At 40.3% G+C, this 20,401-nt stretch overlaps 2 protein-coding genes across 2 annotated transcripts; one reads left to right on the top strand and one right to left on the bottom strand.

The window, feature by feature from the left end:
• Positions 1-4,385: 4,385 nt before the first annotated feature.
• LOC105395351 lies at positions 4,386-6,378 on the bottom strand. Its single transcript, XM_048628640.1, has 3 exons — positions 5,931-6,378; positions 4,703-5,466; positions 4,386-4,403 (listed from the first exon to the last, which is right to left on the bottom strand). Exons 1-3 carry the CDS (start codon positions 6,115-6,117, stop codon positions 4,386-4,388), a joined length of 969 nt encoding a protein of 322 aa, XP_048484597.1. The 5' UTR covers positions 6,118-6,378.
• Positions 6,379-7,368: 990 nt separating this feature from the next.
• LOC125490166 lies at positions 7,369-13,833 on the top strand. Its single transcript, XM_048628581.1, has 2 exons — positions 7,369-8,601; positions 12,932-13,833. Exons 1-2 carry the CDS (start codon positions 7,732-7,734, stop codon positions 13,097-13,099), a joined length of 1,038 nt encoding a protein of 345 aa, XP_048484538.1. The 5' UTR covers positions 7,369-7,731; the 3' UTR covers positions 13,100-13,833.
• The last annotated feature ends 6,568 nt before the right edge of the window (positions 13,834-20,401 follow it).

Here is a 20,401-nt window from a genome sequence, read left to right on the forward strand (position 1 = left end):
TTCATTAGGGAAAAAATTACTAAGATAAACTGTAACTAAATTTGGATCCCATGTTATTTCATATTTTGGTCTTGGTGGTCTTAATCTGAATACACCTTTAAGGAATCGAGAGACACAATCACTAGATGTTATCTCAGAACCAAGTAACAGTGCCAATGCGGATCGCGTGCTATTTAATGTACTATAGCTCGCGCCTTCATTATACCGTTTAGTCAGGAATGATAACAACACCTTGAAATTTGATCGTAGCGGATCGCAATTGTTTTCTTGACAAAAACCCCACCAACACCTGAGGTTTGAATTATATTGATTGAGAGTGTTATCAGCAAATGATGCCATTGCAATATCTAAGGATACCATGGGCATACCGCCTCTAGCGCCTGCCGGATAATCTCACCGCCGCCAGGGTAAGGTCCCTGTGGAGTGGGTGGACGCGTCTGAAAGGAGAAATTAAAAGGGACTCGTTAGGATCAAATATTATTTCTTTAGATACCATTAGTTTTCGATATAATGGATACCATGGCTGAGATGGCCACACCGGAACTACTAATATGCCCTCAGCCTTGTCATAAATAATTTTTTGAAGGACTTTTGCAACTAGGCAAAAAGGGGGGAAGGCGTAGAAATTTAAATTTTTCCAATTAAATGTAAAAGCGTCAACCACCTCGGAACATGGATCAAGCTTCCACGAAGCATACCTCTCACATTTGTGATTCTGTACACTCGCGAAGAGATCGAACTCCGGAACACCCAGTACATCAATGATCTTTTGAAATGCGTAGTCGGCAATTTCCCATTCGGTGTCTATCTTTAGGTCACGTGATTCGCGGTCGGCAACGACATTATCCGTCGATTTTATATAAGAGGCAAATATAAAAATGTTGCGCTGTTCGCAGAACAACCAAATTTCACGAGTTATATCATTCAAGTGTGTGAATTGAATGCCACCCATCCTATTTATATATGAGATGGCTGTTGTGTTGTCAATTCTTAATAGTAAGCTACAATTTTTTAAGTTAGACCCAAATATTTTTAACCCGTAATAAGCAGCCTTTAGTTCTAGATAGTTTATATGAAATTCTAAATCTCCAGAATCCCAATGTCCGCTTGCTGTGTGGTTCCCACAGGCGATGCCCCATCCGGACCGACTCGCGTCACTAAATATTTCCAAGAGATAATCATTATTACGGAATTGAGAATTGGACTCTAAGATGTTATGAGACCACCATTCTAAGTCTGGTTTTATATGATCAGCCAGTTCCATAGTTTTATTATAATTGTTTGAATAATTTAATGCCAAGAACTTTTCTCTTTCAAAAATCTTTGTATGAAGCCAACCGTATTTTACAGCTGGGCAGGCAGAGGTGAGTAAGCCAATGAATTCGGCAAACTGCCTTATAGAACACTTACGTATTCGAAGGAATTTTTCAACCTTAGTTTTTATACGGACTCTTTTTTCTTCTGGCAAAGAGAGAGACATGCTTGTAGTATCGAAAATAAAGCCAAGAAATTTACATCGTAAGTCAGGTGTTAAATTACTTTTTTCATAATTGATTATAAAGCCTAGTGATGTTAATAGTCTTATTGTTTCTGAAACGTTATCTAAACAATGCCTAATACTATCCCCTTTTATTTTATTTTTTATTTTATACCGGGGGAACTGCTTAAATATGGCGGTGAGGAACTACACTCGGAAATATGGAAGCTTTTTAGTCTTATGTGGAATAAGGAAGAGGTCCCTCCAAGTTTTAAAGTTTCGCGCATAAAACCTCTATATAAGAATAAGGGTGACCGTTCCGATTGTGGTTCCTACCGCGGTATTTGCCTTCTATCAGTCCCTGGAAAAGTGTTCGCCAGAATACTCCTAAACCGCCTGATGAAAATCTCCGAAACATTGCTGCCCGAAACCCAGTTTGGCTTCCGACCTGACCGTGGCACAGCTGAAGCTGTCTTCTCAGTGCGTCAACTGCAAGAGAAAAGCAGAGAGCAGGGCCGTCACATGTACCTGTGTTTTGTTGACCTCGAGAAAGCTTTTGACAGCGTGCCTCGAGAAGCCCTCTGGTTGGTGCTGAAAAAGATAGGGTGCACTGAGAAGTTTGTGAGACTCCTCAGACTCCTCCACGACGACATGCAGTGCTGCGTCGCTGTCAACGATGAACAATCTGCGTTTTTCCCCGTTACTTGTGGGGTAAAACAAGGTTGCGTTCTCGCGCCTACATTGTTCGCGTTGTATTTTGCGGTCGTAGTCCGAGAGGTCTTACAGACTTCTATGGAAGGTGTCCGCATCCGTTTTTGCACTGATGGCAGCGTGTTCAATTTGGCGAGGCTAAAAGCCCGCACAAAAGTCTCACACGCCATGGTTACTGAGATAATCTACGCGGATGACCTATGCTTCGTGTCAGAGACCTCAGACGGCCTGCAACAGCTTATGGCCGATTTAGACAAGTCCTGCCATAAATTTGGCTTAAGAATAAGTGTCAAAAAGACGGAGGTAATGTCTCTAGATATCGACGGTCACGAGGCGCTTAAAATTAAACTTGGGGATGATGAGCTGAAACAGGTCGATAAATTCCGCTACCTGGGGAGCACTCTAACATCAAAGTGTGACCTTGACGCAGAGATCAACAGCAGGATCGGAGCTGCCGCTGCAGCATTCGGCAAGCTGGATAATAAGGTCTTCTGCTCACACGATATAAAGCTGGGTACAAAGATCTCAGTATACATGGCGGTTGTTCTGCCTAACATCATGTATGCTGCGGAAACTTGGACCGTGTACCGTCGTCACATCCGCATGTTGGATCGATTTCACCTAAGATGTTTGCGTAAAATCCTAAATATCCGATGGTCTGATCGCGTGAGGAATACCGAGGTGCTGCGTCGAGCCAATGTGGGTGGCATTGAGGCTTACCTCATGCGGCGACAGCTTAGGTGGTGCGGACACGTGTCTAGGATGTCAGAGCAGAGGGTCGCAAAGCGCATCTTCTATTCAGAACTTGAGGAGGGCAAGCGAAAGCATGGCGGACAACTCCTCAGGTACAAAGATGTGCTGAAGCGCCACATGAAGAGGTGCGGCATAGAGCCTTCTCAGTGGGAGAAGCATGCCGCCTTAAGACCTGAGTGGAGGGCTTTGGTTAAAACCAAAGTCCGTGATTTTGAAGTCCACCGGCGCGCCGAACTCGACTTGAAGCGCGATGAGTTAAAAGCCCGACCACCTGCGCTAACTCAATATAATTATGAGAATGGTGTGCTCACATGCCCGCAATGTGCGAGGATCTTCAGGAATAAGATAGGCTACACAAGCCACATGCGAGCACACGAGCGACGAGTCTGATCCTCGAAGCGGTCGCCGTGACCGAAATCGGTCGGACCGCATCAAAACACATAAAATCGTCCAAATAACAAACAGACATGTAGCCTGCCGTTCTAAGGTGTTGTAACACAGGTTTCAGTAGTTTGGTATACACATAGGGCGAGGTACATAGGCCAAAGGGTAAAACATTGAATTCGAACAATTGAGAGTTGTACTTCTGGGATTCCCATTTAAAGCGTAATAATTTCGTATCACCTTTATCTATTGATACTAAAAAATATGCGTCCTTTAAATCTGAATTTGACATATAATTATTTTCTCCTAAGGGTGAATTCGTCCAAACATCACGTTACACGAGAATAAGTATACCGGAATTAAAATTATACGCGAGTAAATATCTAAGATAAGTACATTTGCATTCTACCAAGTTATACCATGATTAAATTGAATGAACGAGGAACGAAACTGTAATGCAACTAAAATAAAAATAGCTGTGTTTCAAAGCATGCAATAGAAATGACATGCCAACTTAGTTTGAATGGATTATAAAAATATGAAATTGTTTATGTTTTAAAATTTTATTCGCTGTTGTTATTCTGAGACTTTGCCTTTTAACGTACTTTTGTTTATGTTTTGACAGATGTGTTTATATGTCATTATGACGGTTTTCTAATCAGCTGATGTGCTGCCGCCATTACAAAATTACTCTCGGATAAGCTCGTTACACGGTCAATTTTGGCGGTATAACATTTTATTCTTGGGATAAGCTAGTTATCTTGGTTTCAGGTTTGGTAGAATGCAAAATCTGCTTACTCGCGAGTAACTGGTACTTTACTCGTGAGTAAAAAGTTACTCGACGTTGGCCGAATCCGCCCTAAAAGTTTGAGTGCAGTGCGGTAATCTTCCATTTTAAAATGTTCTAACTTTATAAATTTATTTAACATTTTAAGATTTAAAATAAATCTATGTTTTCCGTTTGGTTTTGGCACAGTAAATATAGGTGATAGGAACTGTCCCTCGCAAGCATCACACATAGAGATGTATTTTAATTCAAGGAGCTCAGAAATACACTCGTCTATGATATCACATTCCGCTTGGGAATATTGCCTTGTTTTCAAGTCATAATTTTGGATTGGAGTGTCTTTAAAAGGTATTTTATACCCTTTTACCCAAGATAATATAACGGGATCTGACGTTAATTTACTCCATTGGTCGTAAAAAAAACGTAACCTGCCAGCTGTAACTGTAGGAAGTACCTGTGGGTTTAGGGCGATTAACGCCTCGTCCTCTGGTTCCGATGTTGGTAATAGGTCGTTCTCGGCGCTGTTGCCGTCTCGCGCTGCCGGTGGCGCGGCGCTGGCGGCGGCGGTGGCGGGGGCGCAGGCGCCTGACCTGATGGTACCGCGGTGCCGCTTGGCGCGGACTGGGCTCGGCGGCGGCGGCGGGCATCCGCGGCGGCCCCCTCGCGTTTAAAGCTCTCCGTACAGGAACTACAGTGCTAGCAACAGGCTGCCTAGCTCTTGGAGGAAGGTTGCGAGTTTGCATCAACTCGTAGCCGGATCTAGAAATAGCTTTTGAAGATTTCAGATGGTCAGCCAGCTCGGAGCCGAAGAGGTATTCGTCAATCTTTGTGTTTTTAACGGTATCCCTTGTTTGTTTATTAAGGGTATTTATGATTGAATATCTTCTTGACTGAGACTCTCTGTAGTGGAAGTCGCAAATCATACGCCCAGCGTCGCTTAGCGGTTTGATTATCTCGCGTATGACAGGATCCGTGTGGGCCAACGCTATATTTAAGGCTTTACCAACTGCGGCCAAGCAGCTTGATAAGTGTCTTTGTTTGCCCTGACTGTACATATCCTTTTTGTTGTCAATCTCGTTAAGAGCTGCCTTTACTTCTAAGTTTAACTTGGGAGCTTGCATATTCGGACAGTTTTGGGCCGGTAAATAAGTCTTCAGTAAGTCCGACTTGGTTTCTTTATGAAGTCCATTCAAAAGAATGTGCTGCCATCTATTAGCAATATCTTTGTGCAAGTCTTCGCCAAAGGTTCTTTCAACTAATGGATCATCGCCTAACATTTCGAGAATATCTGGATTTAATGAAGGTTCATCACCAATTACTTCAGTACTGCTTCGCGGTTCGTTGATAATTTCTTCTGTAAAAGAAGATTAAAGAATATAGGTAGGTATATACTTTTATCGATCTCGAGATAAACTCGGTGAAAATCAAAGATTACTTGTGTGTGTTTGTCCGTATAGGCACAATAATTATGTTTAACTCAACGCGATATACGCGGAGGTTTAGACGAGTTAGGCAGTAATGCTGGGATTCAGGGCTCAACACGGTATACGTGGAGCATAACTCGACGCCGACACTACACGATATACGTGGTGCGGGACAGATTTGTGAACTCACAGGACGTACGAGCACTTCACGGTACACGCGGTGCATAATGATTCGAAGCCACATAATAACATGACATGCATAAACATTGTGTAAAAACTCATTTTTTAACAAAACCATTAAGAAAAAAAGATAGTATCTGTTTTTAATTTTTTGAGGGTAGTTTGAAAAAATAAAAATATTTTTGAATATTGAGAAAAGAAAAGTAATGTTTACCTGATAAAGACGATTCATCATCGACGTTCACGGGTATTTGGGATAAATCCGGGTTCGAACTTGCTTCGCTATCCGACGAAGAAGATGATATGATCCTGCGACGTTTGTTTGTCTTTTCTTCCAGTTTTCTTAATTTGCGCATAATTTTTTCGTATTCACGGTCCTTACTGCGCTTTCGTTTCCCCATGATAACACGATAAGATGCACAGAATTTAAAATTAAAAAGTATTTTATAATTCTATAAATTAAATGCAAAAGCGTGTGACTCGGACGGCACGAAAAAACGTAATGGCGCCGAATGAAGGAGGCCGCTAGGTGGCAGTGGCGTGGGGATACCAGTTGACTTTTGAATTTAGCTGACTTATAGCTTTGAAAATGTGACAAGGATGGCACCATACTACGTAATGCTGCATGTAAACAAGGTAATCGTCTTCGGGAGAGATACGAAGTATAATTATTATGTACAAATAAAATATTCTTTGAATTTTTAACGAACATCATTCCACATTCCGGCTGGGGATCAAATCCGGTACCTTCGGCTTCTCAGTCAGGCTCACTAAACACCACACGTCGAATCTAGTTCGTTTTTGGTGATGTTTGTGAGATTATGATGGTACTATGAAAACTATGATCACTACAGCCAAAACTAACTAAAACAAACAAAAACTATACACTGAATAAAGCTACGTTCATAGCTAGTAGTCTTCAACACAGTAATTTATCATCTCGGCGGCGGTGTTGTTCTTGTTCCCTAGGGCTGAAAGCGCCGCAGGTAGCGCCTGAATCTTTCAATGATTCTATTCAGATCGGTTTTTGTTCGTCTGTACCCGAATGCTCGGGTGATGAATAGCCCCGCTGTAGCCGCCGCGCCAACCTGCCTAAATTAAATAGTTGGCGAATTTACCAAGTTATGTGGAATGATATTCAGTGCGCTCGTGTGTGATATTACCAACTAGAAGACATTATAATTAGTCGGCGAATAGTTTCCGAATGACGACCACACTCGCACCGTATCACCCGGCTCTAGGGAGCTTTACAGTCGAACAAAGCGCAAAACTCTCAAATCAACCGAAACTCTTATAAAAGAAGGAAATATGCAACCAATTTGGCGCAAAATTATTTCAGCCAAATTAAACAAACCTCACTTTGAAACTTTGTAAAGGCCGGCGAAGTTCTGTAAGAGGCATGAAAAATTTGACAGGCTCGGTCCCGCGGGGGCACGGGGGGGTGAGGAGAGGGGAAGGGAGGAGAGGGGAGGGAGATTTAATTCCAGATTACAGATTAACAAATCAAACTGAGTTGTGCGAATCAATTTGCGTTACAATCGCCGCGTCCCGGGGCATTGAGTTTTAAAGAATGTTTCGATCGAGCGTGAGCCGAGGCTGTCACGGAGATAATAAACTTGGTGTTGTAAGTGACGTCACGAACGTGTACGAGTGTTGCTTACTGTTGTGTACTTTTGTTTTTAAAAATAAAACGACAAAGTTCTAAGTCATAAGAAGTTTATTAAAAGTTTTATCTGGTAACAACTAAGTGCATTAAATGTTATCTCAATTATTAGTGCCGTATTAACATCAATATTAGTGTTACTAAAAGTGCCTAAAGGATATATTGTGGATACTAATTGTGGGTACCACCTAGTTCCTAAAAGTGTGTTTACCCCATAATCGCAAAATTTATCATTTAATAAATCAATAACAGCGCCATCTAGGGATCCCAATATCACAACGGACGCTAGTGACATCTATTACAATCATAGTGTACTTGCTATCTCGGTGGTAAACTAATTACTCTCACGATCATGACCAAGTGCGGTGGCTGTAAGAAATATATAGCTCGGGCGGATATCGCCAAGTGTGCGAAATGCACTAAATGCGGTACCGTGTACCATCCATTCTGCCTTAAGGGAGGCGAGGAAGGTACCCCTAACTGGGTCTGCCCGGGATGTGCATCCGGGAACCAGCCGCCGGCGCCCATCGTCGATGCTCCCGTTGCTGAGGGGATGGACTCCCTTGAGCTACCTGAACCGGTTGTGTCCGATGGCCGCCACAACTCCACTGCGAATGACACAACCGAAGAATTCAAAGTGGAGCTCGGGCTGGAGATCCGCCTGTTCCGCGAGGAGCTGAGCGCCGTGCGGGAGGAGATCCGCCTGTTCCGGGCGGAGGTCAAGGACCTGAAAAGCTCATTCTCCGCAACAGAGGAACGGCTCAGCACCCTGGACTCGAGGGTGGACGTCCTGGAGAAGCGGGTAATGGAAGGTACGGGTTCCCGTTTAGAGTCCGTCATCGCTGAGCTACGGTTAGAGCTCAACGAAAAGGACCAGGAGCTGCTGGGCAATGACGTGGAGGTCAGCAACCTCCCGGAGGAGAACGGGGAGAATGCCACCCATATGATCATGGCGGTGGCGACCAAGCTGGGCGTCACGCTCCGGGAGAGCGACATCGTCAGCGCGGAGCGTGTGGGAGCAAGGCGCCGGGTGCCGGGCGAGGGGGGGGACGCGGGCGCGGGGGCGGCGGGCCGGCCGCGGCCGCTGGTGGTGCGCTTCACGCGGCGCGCCGTCAAGGACGAGCTCACGGCCGCGGCCCGCGTGCGCCGCGGGGCCACCTCGGCCGACCTCAGCCAGTCCTCAGCGCCGCGCCCCTTCTACGTCAACGAGAGGTTGACCAAGTTTTTGTTTGAAAAACGTTTATTCATCAAATAATACAATAAAAACATACATTATACCCCAAACAGCAGTACTGTTTCTCGGGGAAGATACACTCTAGAAAAAAAAAATATTTATACATAACTAGCCATTATACCAAAGCCTACAAATAACATCTAACATCTAAATTAAAACTTAGTAAACTGTGCGGATACAATATAAGTTAAAATAAACATTATAGTTTAGTAATAATAACGGATCACAACTGTTTTAAAAAATGACTTTTAAGCACCTTTTTCATTATTACAAACTTAAATGGTATTACACTTTTAGTTGCGTCACTCATTTTGTTAAAAATTTTTGGAATTATGTATTGCTTTGTTCGTTTACCATACTCATTGTTAACTTTAGGTACAAAAAACTTCGCCCTGCTTACTTGTCTGGTCTTTATCTTTCCTACAAACTGTGTTTTATACATGTTTGACCAATACTCTTCTTTCGCTAATTCAAAATGGTATTTTTTATCTACTGGTAATATTTTACAATGCATAAATAGTCCCTCATAATTATCTCTAAACTTTCTTTTAATGTTTTTATCTACCAAAAGTTTTATAAAGCGGAGTTGAAGCTGTTTTAATTTGTTTATGTATGTTTTAAATGATCCACCATATATAACAATGCCATAAGATATCAAAGAGTCTATCAAGGCGAAATATAAACAATACAGGATTGATCGCGGAACAAAATATTTCAATTGATTAAATTTTCGTAGTAATATTCTTAATTTATCAGTTAAACTACTAATGTGTTTTTTAAAGTTAAACTTATTATCTATAATAATACCAAGATATCTACATTCATCAACCTGGGCAATCAAGGGACATTTACAGTTCATACAATTGATGTGCAGACACTCGTAGCTATGACCTTTTAATAATATTTTAGTGTCTTGTTTTTTATGCGTAGAAGAAATACACATTACATTTGTCTTTTTTACATTGAGTATGATGCCGTTATCGTGAGCCCAACTTGTTATGTTGTCAAAATCATCCTGTAAACATTGTTGGATTACATTCACATCCTTATGATTATATAGAAGACATGTGTCGTCGGCAAACATATATATCTTGCAATGTTTTATTACATTAGGCATACTATTAACGTGCATAATATAGCAGGCGGGCCCGGTCACTGACCCGGTCGCCACACCATAGCTGACATCCTCGCACCCTCCCGTATGGTTATCCACTTTTACGGTCAATTTCCTATGTGATAAATATTCTCTAAACCAAGAGTTCAGTCTGCCCCGAATTCCACAGGACTCCATAGACTTCAGGAGGACATCATGATTCAGCGTATCAAATGCCTTCCTGAAGTCTATGAAGATAACACCGACATGTTGTTTGTTATTTAAGTAGTTATTTATATCGTTAGCAAAACTGGACAACAAAGAGGACGTGCTTTTCCCTTTTTGAAAGCCAAATTGGGAATGTGCGATGACGTCATGTTTAGATAAGAAACGATGGATCTGTCCAATCAGGGCTTTTTCAATTATCTTATTAATGCATGACAAGATTGCAATAGGCCTATAGTTTGTTGTTTCACAATGGCTACCACTTTTATAAATAGGTCTTATAATTGAGATTTTGAGGTGGTCGTGGTACTTAGATTGTTCTACAAAAAGGTTAATCATTCTCGCAATTACAGGGCCGATAGCAGTTTTTATTTCTTTTAAATCAGATAGCCTTAATTGGTCAAACCCAGGAGACATATGGGTATCAAGTTGTTCTATTATCTTTATTACTTGAGAAGTGGTAACCCTAGCGAATCGTATGGAAGCGTTTACAGTTTTATTATAATTTTGTCTATTTAATAGTTCTGTGTTACAATTATGTTCTGATTTTAATTGCACAACCTCCGTAGCAAAGGTGTGGGCAAAGTTAGAGCAAATTGACTGAATATCCAACTGGGTACCCATATGTTGTATAATAACCTCATCTAACGATTTTTTATTACGGCCTAACCAATTATTTATATGCTCCCATATTTTTTTACTGTTACCTTTACATTGTTTTAATAATTCTTTCCTATGGAGGTTTTTTGACTTATTTATTAATTTGAATGTTCTATTCCTGTATCTAGTATATTCTAATCTTTTAGACATATCATTTGGACAACTCCTCCATTCTTTATACAATTTATCTTTATGAATGATACAATTCTTTATATCTTTAGTTAACCACGGACACGAATCTATTGTTTTATTTCTAATTTTAATTGATCTTACATTTTTATTATAAATAGTTTCAAATATTTTACACATTTTTTCATACATTAATAAAGGACATTGAAATGTTACCAACTCCGACCAGTCTATGTTCTTTAAGTCTTGCTTTATAGAAAAGTTATCAAATATTTGTTTTATCTTTTTTTCTTTATGTTTAATTGTATTTATAGAAAAGCCTATGTTTACAAGATGATGGTCGGAGGTACCACACTTAACAATGTTTGATTTATAGTTAAACAATTTGTTTTGTCGTAGCAAAATATGATCTAGACATGATACAATGAGTCGAGAATCCCTAATTTCCTCTCGGGTCACTCCAAATATAGTATTTAAGAGTCCACAATCGCTAAGAGTGTCTTCATACAACATTGTGTCGGTATTTTGTTTTACAAGCGTATTTATGTTTATATCACCGATGATCACAAGGTCACGGTCACGCGGGACCGAGTTCACTGCACTTTCTAGCTCACGCACAAACACAGGCACTTTAGACTGGGCTAACACAGACGTAGGGGGCCGGTATACGGCCAGCAGCTGCAAGCGGGCCCCGCGCACCTGCACGGCGCCCCCCAGCGCCTCGCACGACGTGAAGAAGGTGGGCTCCCGCTGGAACACGTGCTCCTTCTGGACATACATCAGTATGCCACCGCCTCTCCTGGTCTCCCGGCATGACGCGAACATCTCGAACCCCGGCAATTGATACATCGATACCATGTCGTCTTTTAAATTAATTTCGGTGAAGATAAGTACGTCTAGATACGATAAGGCGTCTCTTAGTTGAGCTATTGTCTCGTTAAAGTTTTTCTTGAGAGATCTCACATTTAAATGTGCAATGTTGACATTTATAATTTTGTCATCAGATAAGCAATCTATCCATTGGTTTGGACTTTCATAGGTTTTGGTATATTTTTCCTTTAAATAATCGTCTTGTGCATTGAATTTGAGTGGTTACAGGTCACACATTTAGGTATGCGCTAAAAGTAAGACTGACATTAAATATAACATAAGCAGGTACTCAGGGTTTGGCGAGAGCTTCGAGGTCTGCTCGGGTAGTGATGTGCATCGTTTTCGAATCATCACCTTTTTTACACAGGATACGCCCTTTCTTCACCCATATATATTTGAATATCCCTCGTAGGCTTTGCTTCGTGTTCCAAAGCAGCTCTCGATTGTACCTAGTGAGATCTTCATTCACGTAGATAGGTGTATCGGGCTCCTCCGGAAACAAGACCTTGTTGGTGCGGAGGAGGCCTCGCTTGCCCATCCAGAAGTCCCGGGCCGCCTCCTGTCGCAGGCGCACGACGATGGGCGGCGGGCGGCGGCCGGGCACGGCGCGCCCCACGCGCCAGGCGGACTCCACATCTTTAATGTCTACTCCCAGTTGCATTGCTATCTTCCCTATTGTCTCCTTTATATTTTCATTTTCTTTTAGTACAACGCCAACTATTTCGATGTTTTTATTTTTGTCCTTTTGTTCTATGGCTTGAACTCTTTGTTCTAAGGCCTGGGTGAGTTTTTCAAAGTGTTTACATCTATTAGTAATATCATCTATAATATTTTGTTGTTTTTTCATTGCAGTAAGTATTTCATTTTGCTTCAACAACATCTCATCATACTTTTCTGCGTAAAAACCGGTATCCTCCTTGATCTTGAACACTACCTCCATTTTTTTGTTTAAAGCGTGCAGCAGCGACTCGACCGTTAAATTTTTAGGATCGAGATCCAGAAATACCTTTGGAGTTGGGCTTGTGACAGGATTTTCAGGCATACAATTTTCACATACACCACGGCTGACCTTGATGCATGTCTTGTGATACACCTTTAGGCACTTTTTACATTTAAATTGCCCATCTTTGGAAGGCATATTTTTGCAACACTTCACACACTTATTAGGAGTGCTTGACATAATGCTAGTCCAGGTAAACTACCGGAACTACTTTTATGTACACTAGATTAGTAGTTTCAAATGTTCAGGTGTTTTTTTATTTATTTTGGCAACGGTTAACTTAATTAGCTAAGGTATAACGTAGTGCCGCGGCGAGCGCAACCAAACGACTGTAAACGAAGTACAACCGCCAATTGTACTACCAAACGCGGGAGGTCGGGCGACGTCTGTCCTGGAGGTTTCTCTGGACCAAGAAGGGACGCATATACGCCCGCCAGGGACAGGACACACCTCGACACTGGATACGGTCAGCTGATGACATTAGTCGTGTATTTGGAGTCGCGTCTTAAACCGCTCGTTGATCATGATAGCTGCCCCACACATTACTATAAAAATTTGACCCTAACCACCTCAGTATTATACTTTTTAATGATACTTTTTTGCCTGTTTGTGTCTTTGTTATGTGTTATTTGTATTACGTGCCTACTTTGTTTTGTACAGTATGTGAATCATGTATCTTGTTGTTGTACCACTTGTACCCCAGTCACTGCTCTGATTGTGTTGCTGCCCAGAGGTCAAACTGTTCCCCAGTTCCCTAATATCTTTGTACAATATTATCCTGTTTGTTTGATGTTTAAAATTTCGCTATATAAAACGCTAATTACCATGCCCACGCTCGAACGCAAAGTTACAACATATTATTATTATAACAGTCACCGCGCACACATCTTACATATTTCAAACTTATCCTATATATACATTATATTATATATTATACAAACTATCTACACTTCTATATGTACAGAATGACCGGTAAAAGCAAGTCATTATTAGTTGGACTTTTTAACGCGGGATCATTGGGCACAGGGCATGATGAACTCATAGCCACTGTACTGCGCTATGATGTCGACATTATGGCCATCAACGAAACCTGGCTCAGGGAGGGGGAGATAGACCGCGCGCCCGTCATACCCGGCTACAAACTGCGCCACACGCCGAGACCCCCAGGTAAGCGCATGCGAGGCGGAGGCGTAGGTATGTATGTGAAAACGGGTCTTAAGGTAAGATTTCGCACACATCCCGCCGCGGCCGGCGTCGAACAAATCTGGTTAAGTTGTACCGTAAACACAATTAAACTACTTATCGGAACTGCCTACAGACCGCCGTGGCAAGACTGTAGTACTTTCTTTGATTCGCTAACGGATAGCATAACAGCTTTCACTAATTATGACCAGATCATTGTGCTGGGAGACTTTAACATTAATCTTTTACCTAATAGTACTGACTACAAAAGGCGTCATTTTGATGATTTTGCTCATACTGTTGATTTAAAACAGTACGTAACCGAACCTACGCATTTCACCACCAGCAGCGAAACCTTAATAGATGTCGTGTGCTCTGACTCGGAAATTAAAAGTTTAAATGTCGACTACATACCTACCCTAGGAAAGCATGCCTTTATTACGGTAGAACTGAATATAAAAAAACCTAAACCTTTGCCCCGATGGATTACTTACCGGCCATTAAAAAATATTATTTTGGAACAATTTAACTCTGACCTAAATTTAATTAATTGGGAACATATTAAAAGTTTGGATGATGTCAATCAAATGGTAATTACATTCACGGATTATATTATAAAATTATTTGATCTACATGCTCCCGAGCGCACTGTCCGTGTGAAGGCCGCCGACTACCCGTGGATCACTGATAACGTGAAGTACATGATGAGTTTGAGAGATGCAGCCCATAAACGGTTCCGTATCACTAACTCCGCTTCAGATAACAATTACTATAAGGACCTGAAACATTTGGTAAATGCAGCTTTACACAATGAAAAGCGAGCATATTTTCAGTCCAACATAAACAACAATATTAAAAACTCGGCGAAATTATGGCAGAATCTTAAGAATACTGTTCTCCGTAAGCACAAAAATGACTGCCTACCTGATAGTTTTAGTGATCCAGACATGATTAATAAGCACTTTCTTGACATTCCAGGTAGTAATAACATTAATTTATCAGATATAATTTATTATGAATCTCACAGACATGGCACATACAAATTTAATATTTCACCTATCGACGAGCTAATGGTTGGCAAAATTATTAACAATTTTAAATCTAATGCACTCGGGTGCGATGGCATATCATTGGATATGATTATGCTGACGCTACCGCGAACCTTGGATATTATCACTTTTATAATTAACTTCTCTATTAAAACTTCTACATTCCCAGATCCGTGGAAAATTGCATTGGTTAGTCCTATACCCAAAATACCTACTCCGAGTCAATACAAGGACCTACGTCCGATAAGTTTGCTGTCATGTATGTCAAAGATTCTCGAAAAGGCTGTGTATAACCAAATGTCGCACTACCTGGAGGTTAATGGTATTCTGCCTGATGTACAGTCCGGCTTTCGTCGAGGCCGCAGCACCTCTACTGCCCTAATAGACGTGGTAGATAATATACTGGCCTCCGCAGACAAGGGTATGTCCACCATTCTCACTTTGTTGGATTTTTCCCGAGCTTTTGACACTATCAATGTTCCGCTGCTGATCGCAAAGTTGACATACTATGGTTTTGATGCTAATACGGTCAAATGGTTTTACAGCTATCTAGATCAACGCTCACAAATAGTTAAGCTGAGGAAATATGATGGCAATACAGTTACTTCTGCTGAGTATCCAGTATCTAGAGGAGTCCCACAAGGATCGACTTTAGGACCACTATTATTTATTCTTTATGCTAGCGATATCACCAACGAGATTTTAAATTGCAAATACCATATCTATGCTGATGACCTGCAATTATATATATCAGGATCCCCAACTGACGTTAGAAATACTTGTGATCTCATAAACCAGGACTTAGACCGTATTGCAACTTGGTCTGACAAAAATTTTCTTAAGCTAAACCCTGATAAGTCCAAGTTTGTTGTAGTCGGCACAAGGAAACAGGTACTAACTACTAATATCAATAACCCCAACATAAAACTGGCAGGAGTGGATATCGAACAGGTTAGCGAAGCTCGTAACCTAGGCCTAACATTTGACAATTATTTGAGGTTTGAAAAACACGCAATCGAAATGGTCAAAAACTGCTTCTTCAGACTCAAGACACTATATAAAATTAGACGGTACATTAATGTTGATATAAGAATACAGCTATGTGAGTCACTTGTTCTGTCCAAACTAAATTATGCTGATACTGTATATGGCCCATGTCTATTACGAAAAACTGAAAAGCTACTTCAAAGGGTACAAAACGCCTGCATCAGATTTTGTATGGATATTCCGCCCCGCTCCCATGTTACCCCATATCTCAACTCCTGCGGGCTACTGAAGGTAGCCGCCAGACAGCGGCTGCACCTTGCTGCGCTTCTGTTTGGTGTTATAAAGTATAAATCACCCCAGTACCTATACAACAAACTTGAATGGTCACGCGACTGTCATACAATTAATACTAGGGCGTCCACTTATCTTATGGTCACTCCGAAGCACAAAACCGCTTTGTTTCGCCACTCGTTCCGATACACAGCCAGCTTCATATGGAACACGCTGAGGCCACCCCTACGTGACCTGAAATCAATGACCACGTTTAAATATCGGTATAAAATGATTCTACTAGAAGAACAAAGAAAAGGGCCATAGAAAGTCATACTTACTTCGTAGGTATTCACGTACAGCAAGGACTCGGTGTTCCTTGGTTGTGACACGGTTCCAGACTGCCTAGCTGCAAGCTGCACGCAGTAGATCATCACCAAACTTATCATCATAACATCTGGTGTTGCTGTTTTTTATTCCGGTTACTCTGCTGCTTAAATTGACCCTGAAAACACACATTATATTTATTAAATTCTATTTTATGTTGAGTATACACAATATTTTTTATGATATATTAATGTCCACTAATATAATTATGGTTCATACTGTTTAGATATCTATTTATATTTTACCCGTCGTCGACATGACTTATTAATTATTTACCTACTACTTATTTCTAATTTCTGTGTTCCTATTGTCTTTTATTGCACCACAGTAATAATATTATTATTCTCTTACCTTTTATTTTGGTCAACGCAGCCTTCATCACGTAATGAAATTAGCATTATGTATCACTTTAGGTACTTATACACTGGAGTATAATGATTGTTGCTAGCTGTTCGTGGGGTACTTCATTTGGTAGTATCCGGGCGTGGGTGCGCGGGCGCCGCCTCGTCCCGTTATCTACGCACGGCTGGCGGGATGACGCGGGCACACTGAACGGGTCGCGCCCGGATACTGAAAAATATTTTCACGCTGCAGGCTGTCGGTGCCGTTTCATAATGGCTACCCGCCACTGCTTATAAGTAAGTAGGCGGTACCATGATTGGCTGGCATTGTGTACCGGCTAATAGTACCTACTACTATTGTGCACTTTTATTTACTTTTAGTTTATGTTTTTTATTTCTACTCATTCTACCCTTTCTAATATTTAATATTTATTACTTAATACATTTGATACAGATTGAACATATTACATTATATCTATATACCTACCTACCTTACACAAACACTGTCTCACCCACTATTTATTTATTTCTTTCCACAATTATAACCTATGTAATTATTCATATCTTATCACATAACACAACTCATCATAATTAATATATATATACCAACTTCGCGTTCGTGACTGAGGTCAACACAAGGGCCAGCTGAAAACCAGCGCTGTGGCCTCACTGTCCATAGCATATGCTGAGCTGGTGCCGTTTTGACACTCTGGACAGCAACCTTTATTTGTTTTGTTTGTTCTGTATTAAGTATTCTCTTTATTTTGTTGTTGTTTCTTTTTCTTTCTTTTTTGTCTTATTATTCTGTCTCAGTGTGTCAAATAAATGTATCTTTCTTTCTTTCTTTCTTTCTTTCTTTCTAAACTCTGGAGGCTTGTTTTCAGGGATTTTCCTGTAACAAATTATTTTTAGGACGGCAAAAATATAAATGAAAATAATATATTTTATTCACTTTATTAATAAATTCAGTATTGGTTGAATATGAATATTGAAAAGTCCCTATTTGGTAAAGCCTTTAAAAAGTTAATTGAAGCGCTGTAATGACTTATCTTTGAAGTATATTTTAAGCTAAGCTAATTTAATTTTCGCTTTTAACATAATCCGGAGCATCCATGAAATAAAATAAAACGTATTTTTATTATAATCCGTAAAAGCCACTTCGACATAATCTACCCTGAACGTATTAAAAAAATAAATGTACATATTTTTCACCCTCATATATCATCATAAAAAATATTGTAAATAAGGTTAATTTACTATTTTTATTACTTAATTCTGTTTGTTATATTTTCTTCCCTAGTTATTATACTAATACTGAAATAGTGGATCGTGTTTCTAATTTAATCTTGCCTTAAGGAGCCATAATCGTCATCATCATCAGCTAATAGACTACCGTTACTCGACTAAGGCCTCTTGCCATCGGGCCAGAGGATGTCCCACAGTGATGAGAGATTGCCAACTCACGGCCCCTATCCAAATTAACGCATCACTGGATATAAATAATGTACAAATCAAAACGGTTAGTTGTATACAGGGTGGTGTACAGTACGAATGTAATAGAGAGGCAAACTAACCAAGGTCCATTTTTCATTCGTTACGGTTTGGTTTTGTATCAAACAATAAATCAAAGCTGGAGATCACATGAATTGTGGAGATTCATGCATAAATGGATATAATAAATTACTCCGCCATCGGCGAGTGGCGCTCCTTGTGCTGGGGGTTACTCTATATTATGATGAAAAATCATTGAAGTATAATATTAGTTCAAGAGCAAAAAACTAAGTTTTGGAGCGCTACTACGCGAGTCACGACTCTATCTCGTTGTATTAAACGTGCCGATTGCACGAGCTTTCGTTCGTTCGTTTTTCGTCAGCATAAAGTAACCCTCCTTGAGCGACTAGTGGCTGCCCGCGGGCGGAGGTAATAACCTATTCATCTAAAGTGAAAGTATCATCTAAAAGTTGACCAAATACCTATGAGCATTTAATGTGTTTTTCAGATAGTAAGCTCAAATTGATGAAATTGAAAAGGTATGTTTTAATATTACAAGTTATTTACTTACCCGTTTAACATGTTAATACAGTTAACAATAGCAACAAGTCAAAACAAAATTCACCATTGAAGCATACTATTATATATATTATAAACATTGCTAAATTTAAAATATGTGCCTTTAGAATCGCTTCCAATAACAGGCCGTACACTCCAGAAAGCCTCTCCTGGGCCTCAATCTAAGAGCATTTTGGCAGCTCGCCGTCGCCAATACAAAACTACAATAACAACTGCTGTAATTCCCCGTAATAAGGTCTAAGTTAGCCCGTTAAGCCGTCGGTGGAGTAAATGACATGTTCTAATTAGTTCTAGTAGAGTTCTGTACGGCTAGTACTAGGCCATTTACTTTTATAGCTCACTCGATGGACGAATAATCGTAATGTTTTCCTTTTCGGCTTTCAGCAGTTTCGGCACTTGGCTTCTACTCTCTGAAACTTACTGTTAGTAGTACGGCCTCTGCTGTGGTTGGTTTCAACTATTGTTGTGTAAAGTAGTAGAATAGTATTGTAAGCCTTTTTTATCTTGCACATACAGGTTGTTGTAAAAAAGGTACACTAAGCTAAAACCTACGTGTGCAACGTATACCCTTTTTGCAACACCCTCTGCAACGGCCATGCTACCTGCCCATCCTGACTGATCTTTCATTTACAGTATTTACACCCAGTAGATGGTTTGCCAGAGGCGAGTCACAAACGAGTCATCTAGTATTATTTTTATTCTCGTGATGGTCAGATGCCGAGTAACATTAGTTAAAAGGATAATGTTTCCAGAGAACAAATGAACGTTTTGTTTCTCATTCCGCGGGCAGGGGCCAGTAATAAAGGAAGCGATGTATCATCACATTACAACGGCACAATTATTATTTACGATACTCTCCGCGTGTGTGAAATACGCAAAGGGAAAAAGATTCCATTTGCAAATATAAACAACAGAAATATTTTTCCTGCTTTGTGAAAATTATTATATTACGGCACTGTTATTAAAATAAGTATTATAAAACGGAAATGGTATTATAATGTAGATAATAAGTAGGTACTTACATGCAGCAATGCACCTTGGCCAACAATCTTGGAACTAATATTTAAAAAATGTATTGATAATCCGTGTTAAAACTTTGAATTTGCAAAATATATTAATAAGATGTACGGAGCAAGTCATAAAGTCGTTTTAAATGATATAGTTTTTTTTTCCTTCAGCATGCCACCATTGTTTCGGAAAACTGGATCTGATTAAAAGTATTAGTTTTATGTACTCATAGAGTACCTAATCTACTGAAACCATTTTACCGCTCATTTTAATTTATTATCGAAGTTTCTAATAAAACCGCAAGTAGCGATGCCGGCTAAAGAATTTATTAAATTGTTATTTTATCGCCGGTCACCCGCGGGATTAATTGATATTTTATCATGTTCAGTATATTCCAACCGTCGTTGTGGTGGTTTTAATAAGAAAGCAAGTGGTTATCATAAAAAATATCATGGTCCTGAAACAACAAATATTTACCTACTAGTTGTGTTACCATTGTTTCGGATCATCTCGTAAC

Source organism: Plutella xylostella, chromosome 21 (genome assembly GCF_932276165.1).
Source record: "Plutella xylostella chromosome 21, ilPluXylo3.1, whole genome shotgun sequence".
Taxonomy (NCBI): Eukaryota; Metazoa; Arthropoda; class Insecta; order Lepidoptera; family Plutellidae; genus Plutella; species Plutella xylostella.

What these genes read in the sequence shown, in the direction of transcription:
- LOC125490166 (XM_048628581.1), top strand. Translation starts at nt 7,732, where the DNA reads ATGACCAAGTGCGGTGGCTGTAAGAAATATATAGCTCGGGCGGATATC. An exon ending in TCAACGAGAGGTTGACCAAG is followed by an intron (nt 8,602 to 12,931) that starts TTTTTGTTTGAA and finishes CTGTAAACGAAG; the next exon opens with TACAACCGCCAATTGTACTA.
- LOC105395351 (XM_048628640.1), bottom strand. Translation starts at nt 6,117, where the DNA reads ATGGGGAAACGAAAGCGCAGTAAGGACCGTGAATACGAAAAAATTATG. An exon ending in TGATGAATCGTCTTTATCAG is followed by an intron (nt 5,467 to 5,930) that starts GTAAACATTACT and finishes CTTCTTTTACAG; the next exon opens with AAGAAATTATCAACGAACCG.